Raw genomic sequence first — 12,437 nt, 5'->3', positions numbered from 1 at the left:
TGGCAACAATGTACTGGAGTTGGGGAGCTACTGCCCCCTTGAGGCAGGGCGTATACTCTCTCCAGTTTGCCCCTGTCTGCCTTGCGATCACTAATATCTGTCTGGATCTGAAAGGCAACTGGATTTAGAATCCCTGCATTTTCAAAGGCATTATATGCTTAGAAATAAATGTACCGAAAAGAAACTATTGTTAGAACCTTCGAAGTTTAGCACTGGTATGGCTCTGGAGGCTGTGTGATCTAAAACATTTCCTATACAGCTGAGGCCAAGAGATGGGTCAGATGGGGACACAGCCAGTATCAGAACCAGGATATAGCAACAGGCCTTTTGACAATCACACGGCACTGCTACTTCCCTGCATTTCCATTCTTATTGTGCACACGGAACCACTTAGAATTGCACTCACCTTCTTCAAGCAAGGAGGCAGATGCAGAAGTTTCTCCATGCTTATTACGAATAACAATAGTGTATTCTCCAGCATCATCGGCAAACGTCATCGAAATCACCAGTTTGCACTCACCAGTTTGTTTGTTGTAACTCACTTTGTATCTTTATGGAAATGAACAAACAAAAAATTCAGCCATAAGTAACCCTCATGTGGATCTGTGGTATAAAATTCAATGATCCTAAACATGGGACTAAGCTCCACCATAGAATATACGATTGCTGAAAATTGAGCAAAATGCATAAGCATGAGTAATGCGGGCCAAGCAAGTTAAAATTTTCATTTTAAATAATAGTAACATATTCTTTAAAATAGATAATAGACTATAATACTACTAGAATCAACTGTATGGAAATAAGGGGCTTCAGTGTTTATGTTAGCAAATGATGAGGCCATTTAAACACTTAGGTATTTCTCTTTGCTCATTATTTTGTTCATTGTTTTATGTGAAGATCAAATGAATAATCAAAACAATAAATTCCTTTAAACATTTCAATATGAAGCCTTTGGTACACTATATTTATTCTCAAGATACGATGGCTACATTTTTAGATTGTTTAAGTTACGGGAAATTCAAACCTAATTTTATGTTCAATTGCAGTAAATTTATTAGCATAGATTTTCATGTATAACTAACTTTCTTCTTCATTACATGACCCTTTTTCTTTTATCTTTTAGTGCCTTAATTACTAAGCAGTTTTACTGAAAGTTGTTTTCCAATCCCTTCTAGAAGAATATGTCATGTGTGTAAAAATCCACACCATTTTCTCCATTTCACTAGCACTATAAGTGAATCAAAATAGAATATAAAGAAATGCATCTTCCATCCACTTTTGTCACAGAGCTTTGTTTCTCAATAAGACTTCATATGAAAACATAAAGATACCTCAAAGCGCACTATGAAGGCTCCATAACAAAAGAGCCTACCTTTGAGGGATGGTGGGGTAGGTAAATCCTATTTCTCTCTTGGCTTCATATACATATCAGACAAATCACAGAGAACTCTATCATTCAGCCATAAAAATACCTGTATCCAGTGGTTAGAGGAACACCGGACTTCTTCCAGTAGACGTGGGGCTTTGGGTTGCCGTCAACCTGGCATTCAAATACAATGCTCCCGCCTTCTACCAGTTTCTGTACCACTGGTTTTGTAATAAAGAAAGGAGCGGCAGGTTCTCCAGGCCCTGCTGGTTCCTCTGTGATGCTAGTGTCTGTCATTATCACATCCCTTGATTCCACAAAGCTGGAAAGAGAATTCCCTTCATATTAGCTTCTGGACTGCAATTTGCCAGTACGAAAGGAATGAAAAAGCAAAACAGTACTACAACAAAACTCATTAGCAAAAAGCGTGTTACCGTTTCTCTTCGGTGGTAATTTTCTCAGCCACAGCTGTTTCCTTTTCAAACTCTTCTGACACTACAAGAAGACAGAAGTTTCTCTTGTTAAGTCAGATATTTAGTTTGTTTCATTAGTGACCTCTGCTTAGCATCACAGTTAAGCTGACCCCATAAACAACCCCTCAATTCCAAAAGGGCGCTCCATTACGAGGTGTGCAGACACCGTATGGTGAAAAGAAGTGTCAGGCAACAGCGACGGCATGTGTGGAAGGTTGGTGGGGGTGTAGCCACTGACCTTGCACAGCTAGATAGCAGGATGTGCTGACAGTCCCAGCCTCGTTCACAGCACTGCAAGTGAATCGCCCACTGTCTTCGGCAAAGGCTTCACGAATCATAAGACGAGCAATTCCACTCTGGAAGGTTATCTGGAAATCAATGGAGCTTTCTATTTGGTAGTCTTCCCTGTACCATGTCACTTTTGGGGATGGGTATCCAGAGATGTGGCACTCAAAGGTGACAGATTCACCTTCAATAACAGTCACATTCTTTAAGCCCTAAAGAGAGAAGAAAAAGGAAGTATTGATATATGTGCATATTCATGAATCATCTCTATGTGTTGTAACAAATGTGGGGGTGGTTTGACCTTGCACACTCTAATTGTCATAAAATGCTTTCTTAATATCAAGACTCTAGAAATATTAGTAGAGAAACTCCCTTGGAAATTGGAATATCCCCAATCTGAAATAAATGTAAGGCATTTCCAGGTTCATAGGGTAGAACTGTATTAATACCATATAATGGGGCAACTCTGTACCCTCTGTGTTTTGCACATATTCAAATCCTAACGAAGCTTGAAGGCTCAGCAGCAGACGCTGCCTCTTCAGCAAAGCTTTCCATGCTACCTTCACTTGGAAGTAATCTAGCTTTCCTCCAGACGCTCCTTCTGTTGAAGTGCTTATCACCTTCTACATTTCATTACGCTTATTTACGTACATCTTCTCTGATAGTAAGACAAAAATTTCAAAGAGGGCCAGATTGGTCTTGCGATAGTGCTGTACGCATAAGAGAAACTCATTAAATCTGTTGAATACATGACTGATGGCTGTCACACAGAATTCCCCCTCTCCTTGCCAAATAGTATGTGGTCTTAAAATTAGTACTTGTAAATGCACTCGTGGAATTTTCCAGTTTGAGAAACTGATCTTTGCATATATGAAAATTATTTGATCAGATACGCATATGATCCAACACAATCAACTTTACTCACCGAGACTAAAGTTGGTGGCGTAACAGGGATTTCAACAGGTGCAGGTATTCTTGCTGTTTCTGTCACCTACAATTTTTACAAAGGATGTTACAAAATGCTCAGGAAATTAGGGGAAGCCTCATAAGCTCTTAGCATATGCAAAATTATAAAAATAACTTGAGAAAAAGAGCTCCGACCCACACCATGCTCAATAAAATGAAGTGCAAGCATGGTGATGGAGAAAGGCAGGACACCTGGCTGACCACTCCTGTAGCACAGACTGGCCAAGCGCCTGGCCGTCCTCCACAGGAATGGATCAAGAGACAGCGGGCGCTCCGGTGACCAACCTTGGCTTCACGCTCGTGCAGTACTTCGAAGTGCTCTTCACGGGCTGCGCCACCAGTGATGCTCACCCCGACTTCCTTCTTCACCTCAATGTCAGCTTGACTCTTAAAAGTCTCTGGTGTGTCCACAAAGGGGAACTGGGGTGAAGGGGTGGGCTCTGCTCTCGCTCTAGCCTCAGCGGGCTTCACAGTAGGTGGCTTCACGGATTTGGTGACCTTCTGAGCGGAATGTGTGGCTGACAACTCTTTTTGTAACGTGGCAATAGCGCTACCAGCTATTGATGCCTGAATAGAAACGGAGTCAGAAAATAAAGTCACTTAACTGTCATCCCAGGCATTACTCGGAACTGCTTTGCCACTAGTATTCCTGGGGTGAGTCTGAGTCTCTTTCCTATATGGTCCCTTTTTTATTGTTCTCATTATCACTTTTATAGTTAATGAAATGTCAGAGATAAGCCAGTTATAAAGCTCCTTGTCATTCCTGCCAGTTACTAAAATGTATCTGAAAACCTTTCTTACAGAGTTATACTTAGAGCTTCTTATTTTATGCTCTTATCATAAAGGGACTGAAGGTCTTCTAAAACTCGGTCATGAATTTTCACTTAACCATCCCAATGAAGCTGTATTTGAAAATACGATGGTGGGAAATTCAAAAATAATAAAAAATTTAAATACTTGGTTAATTCCTAAGAACTACTTTAAAATAGCACATTTAGGCTTCGGCCACAAATCTGTGTGAAAGGTGAAAATGGGGATGCTTAGAAAAATATCTTAAGGGCTTCCTTACTCTTTTTATTCTATTGCTGTCCATGGTTATTTGGTTTCCATAGTAATTTGAGACTATCCCAAATGTAGGTATTAAACATACCTTACAATCCTTTGAAGCGCACAAAGTTTAGATTCCATGCCTTGGGTGTGTAAATAAGAACTATTGTGACTAACACTGAGGGTTATTAGGCCCTGTCAACTTGCTAAGGATTTTACATGTACTAACTTGCCCCTGATAACAGAGCTAATAAGGGGCAGGGGCCAGGGTACTTATCCAGGGCTGTGTGATTCCACAATCCAGCCCAACTACCACACAGTACCACCTCTCCATTTTGCTACAGTGAGTATACGCACACATGATTTCTCAACGTCTGTCTTTATTATTGGTATCAATTCTCATTTAAGTTACTCTGAAATGTCTCTCAGAATGAGGAAAACTGAACTGCGTAACACATCATCTTTTACAAAATGTGAAAAGAAAGAAGCCTGTATGGATTTGTGTCTTCTCAGAGGTGTAAGATAACCAACTGCTAGCCTAGGCTCACCCTGCTGGGCAAGTTTCAGACTTTAGGGGCTTCTGAGTCCACTGTGAAAGCAAACAGACATCATCAAAAAGAGGCCCACGTCGGCTTTCGGCAAAGATACCCTACGTCACACATTAGATACTTTCTTCCTTCGAGCCTAACATTTCTTTGTCAAGCTCATTAACTTCTTACCTCATATCCATGTTCTGGCTTAGGAACAGAAATTTTTGAAACAGTAAAGTGAGGGCTTGCTGTGCGGGGGCGTTTATCCACATGGACTAATCTTTCACTTGTTAGATCTGTAGTTTTCTTGATCTGCGTGGAAAGGGAACTCAGTGATAGCCGTGTTCACCGGGTGACCACAGCAGTTAAGCTCGCTTTCCCGGGGGCAGTCAGTGGGTCCAGACTCACCTGTGATGATATGTGCATTCCCATTTGATCCGTAGTTGTGATATGAGTCTCAGAAGGAGCGTGGATCACTCCAGGCTTGACTGCTTTAGGGACAATGTGGGGTTCTGAGGCTGGACGTGGCGGATGCTCAGTTACCTTTGCGGCAGACACGTGTTCCTTGTACTCGTACTCCAAAGTGGTCTTCTGAGCATACATTTCTTCAACATGCCCGGGTTCTCTGGGCTCTCGAACTCGGGCCTGGTCTACTGCAGCAACCACTGTTGCTACAGCTTCCGCCTTTTCCCCAATGCCCACCTGCAGACAAGGTTTCCAGAATTAATACTCAGTAATGTCAGTCATGTCTAAAGGCACGATGGGCCGACGGCACCTACGTTACAAAGCTATGTTAATGTCTCCAGAAATATGACTCAGAAATGCATTTATGAATTTAATATTTCACTGGTTATTATAATGCATGGACATCTAGTTAGACACACTCTGAATCCTTGCTTAAATAGATTAGACATTAAATCACATAAACACAACATAGGACAACACAATGTGTATGTAAAACAGAAAGGAAGTTTTGAGTTTGTCTAGTACTTTGTCCACGGCAGACAGTCAATTAGCACTTGTGAAATCAGGACTTCGGGGCTGGTTATCTTCATTGATTATTTTTATCGCTGATCATTTAGTCCGGCGTCGGTGCAACGACGGCGATGATAAAAATGCACTCAATACTGTTACACTCCCATCCAGAAAAATCAGTTGCTACAGAATTGTACAGTCACATGCAAATCTAAGATAACATGAAAACTTGTGAACACACAGGGAACATATTAATTTACTTATGATTCCCTAGGTATAAAAATTTTTTAATCTATTAGAAAGTATCTTTCTTAAAACACACGAATGAAGATACTGTGATGAAAATGAAAGTGTTATATTTGGATTCAAGAGAACAATCTTTCACAGCAAAGTTCAATTTACTATTGTAAGTTAAAGTGAAGAAGGAAAAAGAAATGTTGTTTTCTCATTTCCATGAATCTGATTATCATAAATGGGAACACATTTTGCAAAGGAGTTTCTCTTTTAAAGAAAGCAAGCCAGTTGATACAGCTCATACGTTATTATTCTCTGCAGTACTTGGAAACAGCATATCGCAAAAATCACATCACCGTGTCCATCAGTGCTCTTTAAAAGAATGCTGGAATATTTTATTAATGTTCAGTTTTCTTTTCTGCTGCTGTGAATAGAATCTAGATTGCATCTGAAGTGTTTTTCAAGTGTGCTACCTCTATAGCTGTTAAAATTATTCTCTGAACCATTTAAGATATAAATGAGGTGTTTCTGAGACGAAATTGGGCCTTTAGTGATTATAGGCTTCATCCAGCTCTCCATCTAGGAAGCCACAAACAATCTAATCTGCCTTGAAGAATTGCAGATACCATTTTCACTTTAGATTGCATCTTAGAAGAATGCAAAATATATGTGAGGATTAGGTGGGTTAAGTTCATTCTTCTGGTTGTTTCTTTTTTTAAACCATATAGGCCATTAGTTGACTTTTAATTTTATAGATGTTTTAAAATGTTAACATCTTCAACTATATACACACACACACATATAAATTACTTTGCTTATAGAATGATTACATTTACATTATATCTCATTTGAATCTTTCAACCAGTCTATGAAATAGTTTTGAGTTTTCATTTTACTTATTTTAATAATGAGAAAACTTAAGCTCAAAGAAATTGTCCTTTGCTAACTGACATCTATGAATGTTATTCTTAATTTAAAACTTACGCAAAAAAGAATCTTAACTATAGTAAGATATTTTAAGTTGGGGAAGCATCTATATGTTTTTCCTTAGTTAACATATGTCAACTCTATATACATATGCTGGTGGACCCATATACTCATTGATGGACAGCCACAAATGAGTAATCTATGCTGATAGCTGCTCTTATTTCTTAGTGGACTGACTCTAATATCCCTCATATTTTTGGAACCTAGATAATCAGGAAGAAGAATTGGACTAGAATTGGAGACCCTAACTCATACCAGTTTAAAGCTGAGAATTAATTTAGAAGACACAAAGAAAAGTGTTACTTAATCTGACTTTCCACAACTAGAAGTGCTGACTGTTGCACTGGAAGAACTGGACTGAATCTAATGGTCTCTAATGTTATTTAATCTGACTTTCCACAACTAGAAGTGCTGACTGTTGCACTGGAAGGACTGGACTGAATCTAATGGTCTCTAATGTCCTGTTGATCAGTTAAGCAATTAAATGGAGCAGCAGGAGCACAGAGACTCATTGTGGATGAAAAGTCAGGAGAGCTGATGATGAAATGGGATGAAACAAGGCTTGTCACGTCCACAGCATCAGTTTTCACCTCCTCATGAAAAAGATGTATTTGTTCTTGCTTAATGGCAAATCCTTCTCTAGTTCTTGGCAGTGTTTGCAGATTTTGCAGTGGTAACTATTTCTTTGAGTCTAGACATTTCCTGAGCTTCCACTCTTAGCTAATTTTTTTAAGCTAATTTTTAACAACAAAAATAAGAGTCAAATTTATGCGATTCAGAACAAAAATGTAAATATAATCACTCATGAAGTATGTTACATACTGGAATTTCTGTCATCAATGAGACTTCTAGAAGGCTGATATGCCATTCAATATTAGACTTACGTAAATGTTAAAAAAGCTGATCTTAAATCGTGTCTTAGAAAAAAACCCCCAAAGATGTAGAGATAGAAAATACAGACAGGACTCAGTTATGACGCTAAAGAAATTGAAAAACTAGTTGCTAATTCCCAATTACTATATTCGCAATAAAGAATAAAATTAGGTAAATAGTTCACCCGGGGTATAGAGTCCTGGGAAGAAGGTAAATTCATGGAAATTTCATAGCCACAAATAGATGCTACAAATAACATTTTTATGGTTGATATGTATTTACTCTGGTTGGATAATTTCTTCTCTAGATTTTAATATTGCATCTTGTTCAGCTTTAGTGGGAGCTACTACAGCAGGCACCATAATTTTCTCAGCTTCTTTTCTCATCTGATATTTACAGGGAGAAAAAAAGGTAGAGTTTCACATGATGAAAATTATGGGTTTTTTCCTGAAATAAGTCCATACTCTACACTGTAATATACTGGATTTATTTATTTATACTTAATACTGTACTTCAAAATGTACATCTTTTTGACAGTAAGGGTCATTATTTACTTGAACACTTTTTTTTAAATGTCCATGGAGTATCTTAAAATTAGCCTGCATGCAATCTCAATCATCTTCTGGAGAATCCCTAGCTGTTAATAATAAAAAAAATGGAAAATAATAGTGAAGAGATAAGTGAGGAAAGGAATATGTAGTAATATTAACAATAATAAATAATTCAGTTTTTTAGTTTCCAATTGTACATCTAAAAATAAATCAGGTTAATAGTGTCTCATAAGAAATTTTGAGATTTGGAATGCATTATAATAGGGGATTTCACATGAGATTTAGTGTTAATGTATTATAATAGGGGATTTCACACTTGGAATAGCAATAGTCACCTTTCCATGAGTAACTTGGATTTGTTCTTGTCTAGCAGCCATTTCTTCTCTAGTTCTCAGTATTGTTTCTTGTTCTTTGGCTTTAGCAGTTGCAACTGCTATTGTAGACAAGGCAGTTTTCTCAGCTTCCTTTCTCATCTGATTATTATAGTAAAATCCAGGTTTAAATTGTACAGGGCTTCAGATGCATATGGTATGACACTTCCCCCCACCCCCACCCCCTTAGTGGGGATGCAAGACAAGGTTATTCAGGGTTAACTACACAAAAGAAGTTAACTTGCACTGGGCAGTGTTTGTACACACTGACTGGGAACCACAAACCTTAGAAACGTTAACTACAAAAAAAAATCTCCAGATGATTCCTTATATTGCTTTTTAGAAGTCAGGCTAAAAATGCCAATCTTCGTGCAAAGGATAATGGTGAATAAAATGAATTACAAATGTTACAGACGAATGAAAATCAAATGTGCAGATAAAAGTAATGGTAAGAAGTCATACATTCACCATGTGGTTTTTAGTTGGGGATTCAAAAAGGAAAATACAGATCAATAATTCATATCACACTGTAGTTAATGGTTTACTGGAAATTAGTTTAAAGATGAAACTTTTCCCATCTCGAATATCTGTATTCACCTTTTCCTGAGTTATTTGAACTTGCTCTTTTTTGGTAGTGATGCCTTCTCTAGTTCTTGTTACTAAATCTTGTTCTTTGACTTTGGGCATGGCAACTATGACTTTAGGTACCACTGTTTTCCTAGTTTCTTTCATTATCTGGTCATACGATAAAAAAAAGATGAGAAAATGGTCATTAAATTTCATATAGCCTCTAATAAAAGAAATTAAGTCAAAGCTGAGACAGGAAGAATATTTCTTCCTATGCAAGGACGTTTTATCATCTGAGTTGCTTTGGTCATCCATACTGTTTCATTGGTAACAATATCAAAATAAGTTCAGTCTAAAAGAAAAATATGTGTTGAGCAATAAAAGGATGCATTTCTCTTTCTCACCTTATTCTTCTCATAATTTTTTATGACTCTATGACAATAGAGTCATAAAAATACCTAATTTTGCATTTTATCAATTGACTTTGACACTGGAGTATTCAATAGAAACATGTTAAATATTAAGGTGAATTATAATATCATACTAGTAAGAATCCAAAGGGAAGTCCAAAAAGTTAGGAATGAAGAGTGGCAGTGAAAGCTAGATAGACAGCAAAAGGTTCCTGAGAGATTCTGAAGTTTTCTGTATGAGTCATAAGAAGAGAAGGAGGTGAAAAGGTGATGATTAAGACCCAGGATGAAAATGTAGGTGGCTTGCAAATGGAATGAAACAAGAGTGAATTTCACACCAGCAGGAAGTTTTCACCGTTTCATGAGTTACATGCATTTGATCTTGTTGTGTGACACTTTCTTCTTGAGCTCCCAGAATTGTTTCTAAGACTGTGGGCTTGGCAGCGGCAACTACCACCACGGATGCAGCTGCTGTCTCAGCTTTCTGTATTGTCTGATTTTCAGAGTAAAATGAAGGTGTTTCAAAAGGCACAGGAGAAATGGCAAGATATCCTTTCGACATTCGAGAGAATACAGAATGTTCGGTGTTATCACAGTTCCATTTTGAGGGCCTACGCTTGTGTTTAAAACCCAGGAGTGGGCTTCTTTTCTGCCCACCTGCCCCTGAGTAAATTGTCCTAGAAACTGAAAAGGTCTCATCTTTAAGATATGTTGACACATTAGGGAACTTAATGAGCACCCGCTAGCAAATGGCTAGACAACTACAGTTAGACTGAACTCGCCAGTCACCAGCATTGCAATGGCAACAGGGACTTCTATGCCCTTCATTATGCCAACTTGGGTTCCTTTCAAAGTCTCTCACTCACTGTAAGGAGAGGGAATTTCATCCAAAGACCTCTGGCCAGCCTTTTAAGTATATAGTGTTCTAAGCTGGATCTTTTTAAAAAAGTAGCTCTGGGATCAACAAAGAGCTTGAGATTAAGAGAGGCTGGCCACGTTGGAACACCCTCAATGTCACTGAAATCTACTTGAACATGAAAGAATTCAAAAGTTGCCTCTTGCTAGACCCAGTAAGGCTTGATTTCACACATGGGAGAGAAGTAGATTTTGGTGATACTGGGGTTTTTCCAACTTGGCTCTATAGCACAAAAGCAGCAAACACTTCTTGGTCACTGTTCATCAACCAGGAATTAGGGCACTTTCTTGAAGAAGTACTGGTCTTCTCTGATGTCCAGCAATTCCTCACTTTCCCTTGATATTTAGTTGGAGTGTTCGTGGCTGGTATGTGTGCGTGTGTGTGTGTGTGTGTGTGTGTGTGTGTGTGTGTGTGTAGGGGCATACGCATGCATGTGTCTTCCAACTATGTCAAGTTTGTGTGTTACAATTTAAGTGACCAAGGGCTCAGGCTATGCATGAAAAAACTGATTGTACCAGTGGATAACTGGGCTGGAGTGATATCTATCTTCCACTGAATTATGCTCTAGAAACGTCACTGATGTGCCCCAAACTATTCTAGCGGATAGACAATTTCCTTGAAACTGATCAGTTGAGTGGAAAATTGTGTAATGAGAGCAGAATTTCCATCATGAAAGAGTTTAAGTACTAGATATAGAGAAACAACAGAAAGATAATATACACAAAAGACTCCTCCACTTAGAGGTTTTGGTTAGAGGGTACCTGTAGCTGGTTGGAATGTGATATTTGTCAACAAATTACAAGGTATTTACAAAATTTGACGTACCGTTTCTTGTGTTATTTGTTTTTGTTCTTGTTTTGTAGTAATTTCTCCGGTTATTCTAGTTTCTCGTTCTTTGGCTTTAGCTGCGGAAATTACTACTTTTGGTACAAATGCCTTTTCAGTTTCTTTTCTTATCTGAAATCAATGATAAAAACAAAATCTTATTGTCTCCCGATCTCTAATGGAAGTGACATAATGTTTACTAAATATAAAAAAATAGGAAGAAGAAAAGTCCTTTTTCTAGAGATATCACTAAATAAATGATCTCATTTTCATTAATATGACCATACTCATGCTCTTTATTTGCCTAAACCATAAGTTATGTTGCTTAGAGAAAAAAAATTGGATTCAACACTGCTTTGAATTGGAGAGTGTAGTCTTCTTTAAAAGGACTTCCAATGCAGTGGTTGAGGGTCCGCCTGCCGATGCAGGGGACACGGGTTCGTGTCCCGGTCCAGGAAGATCCCACATGCCGCGGAGCAGCTGGGCCCGTGAGCCATGGCTGCTGAGCCTGCGCGTCCGGAGCCTGTGCTCCGCAACGGGAGAGGCCACAACAGTGAGAGGCCCACGTACTGCAAAAAGAAAAGGACTTCCAATTTTTATAAATGGATATATGGCAATATTATTTTGTGTCACTTTGTCATGTAAAGGAAATCTTAGAGCACAGGATATTAGAATGGAAGACCTTAGAAGTAATACTGTCTGACCCTTTAATTTTATATATAAAAAATCAAGTATAGATGATTCATAATCCACATTTATACGATAATTTTGCTTCGAAAAATGTCCTAACTATTGTGATGGTTTGGAATATCAAGACTTACTTTTCTAAAATTGAGACATTAAAGGGAGAAAAGTTTTGTGCACATCCCAGGCAAAATGTTTTCCAAATCCTTAACTCCCTGAAGATACTGTGCTTGGATCTGGACACCTAAGGTATATGTGGGGGGAAAGGGGGTGCTGGGGGGGCAGTTTTCTCCATTTGCCTCTTTGCCATTCTCAGGCGTCGTCACTGAAATTCAGGATCTCAGGGTTAAAAGAGGCTTGAGAGGTATCTTCCCAAA

At 38.5% G+C, this 12,437-nt stretch overlaps 1 protein-coding gene across 1 annotated transcript in view; it reads right to left on the bottom strand.

The window, feature by feature from the left end:
- The window catches only part of TTN (titin), a 277,274-nt gene that overhangs the window by 250,666 nt on the left and 14,171 nt on the right, over nucleotides 1-12,437 (bottom strand). Inside the window, exons 10-21 of the mRNA XM_027126990.1 lie at nucleotides 11,377-11,508; nucleotides 9,991-10,128; nucleotides 9,256-9,393; nucleotides 8,623-8,760; nucleotides 5,076-5,369; nucleotides 4,857-4,979; nucleotides 3,376-3,657; nucleotides 3,050-3,115; nucleotides 2,078-2,336; nucleotides 1,801-1,861; nucleotides 1,473-1,688; nucleotides 407-549 (exon numbers count right to left, since the gene is read on the bottom strand). Coding sequence (XP_026982791.1) covers nucleotides 407-549; nucleotides 1,473-1,688; nucleotides 1,801-1,861; nucleotides 2,078-2,336; nucleotides 3,050-3,115; nucleotides 3,376-3,657; nucleotides 4,857-4,979; nucleotides 5,076-5,369; nucleotides 8,623-8,760; nucleotides 9,256-9,393; nucleotides 9,991-10,128; nucleotides 11,377-11,508 — 1,990 coding nt within the window. The remainder of the gene's footprint in view (nucleotides 1-406; nucleotides 550-1,472; nucleotides 1,689-1,800; nucleotides 1,862-2,077; nucleotides 2,337-3,049; nucleotides 3,116-3,375; nucleotides 3,658-4,856; nucleotides 4,980-5,075; nucleotides 5,370-8,622; nucleotides 8,761-9,255; nucleotides 9,394-9,990; nucleotides 10,129-11,376; nucleotides 11,509-12,437) is intronic.

Source organism: Aethalodelphis obliquidens, unplaced genomic scaffold, assembly GCF_003676395.1.
Source record: "Aethalodelphis obliquidens isolate GAN/ISIS:26980383/991018 unplaced genomic scaffold, ASM367639v1 scaffold2, whole genome shotgun sequence".
Classification (NCBI taxonomy): domain Eukaryota; kingdom Metazoa; phylum Chordata; class Mammalia; order Artiodactyla; family Delphinidae; genus Aethalodelphis; species Aethalodelphis obliquidens.
The sequence above is the reverse complement of the archived record's forward strand: the minus strand, read 5'-3'. Positions and strand labels throughout refer to the sequence as shown.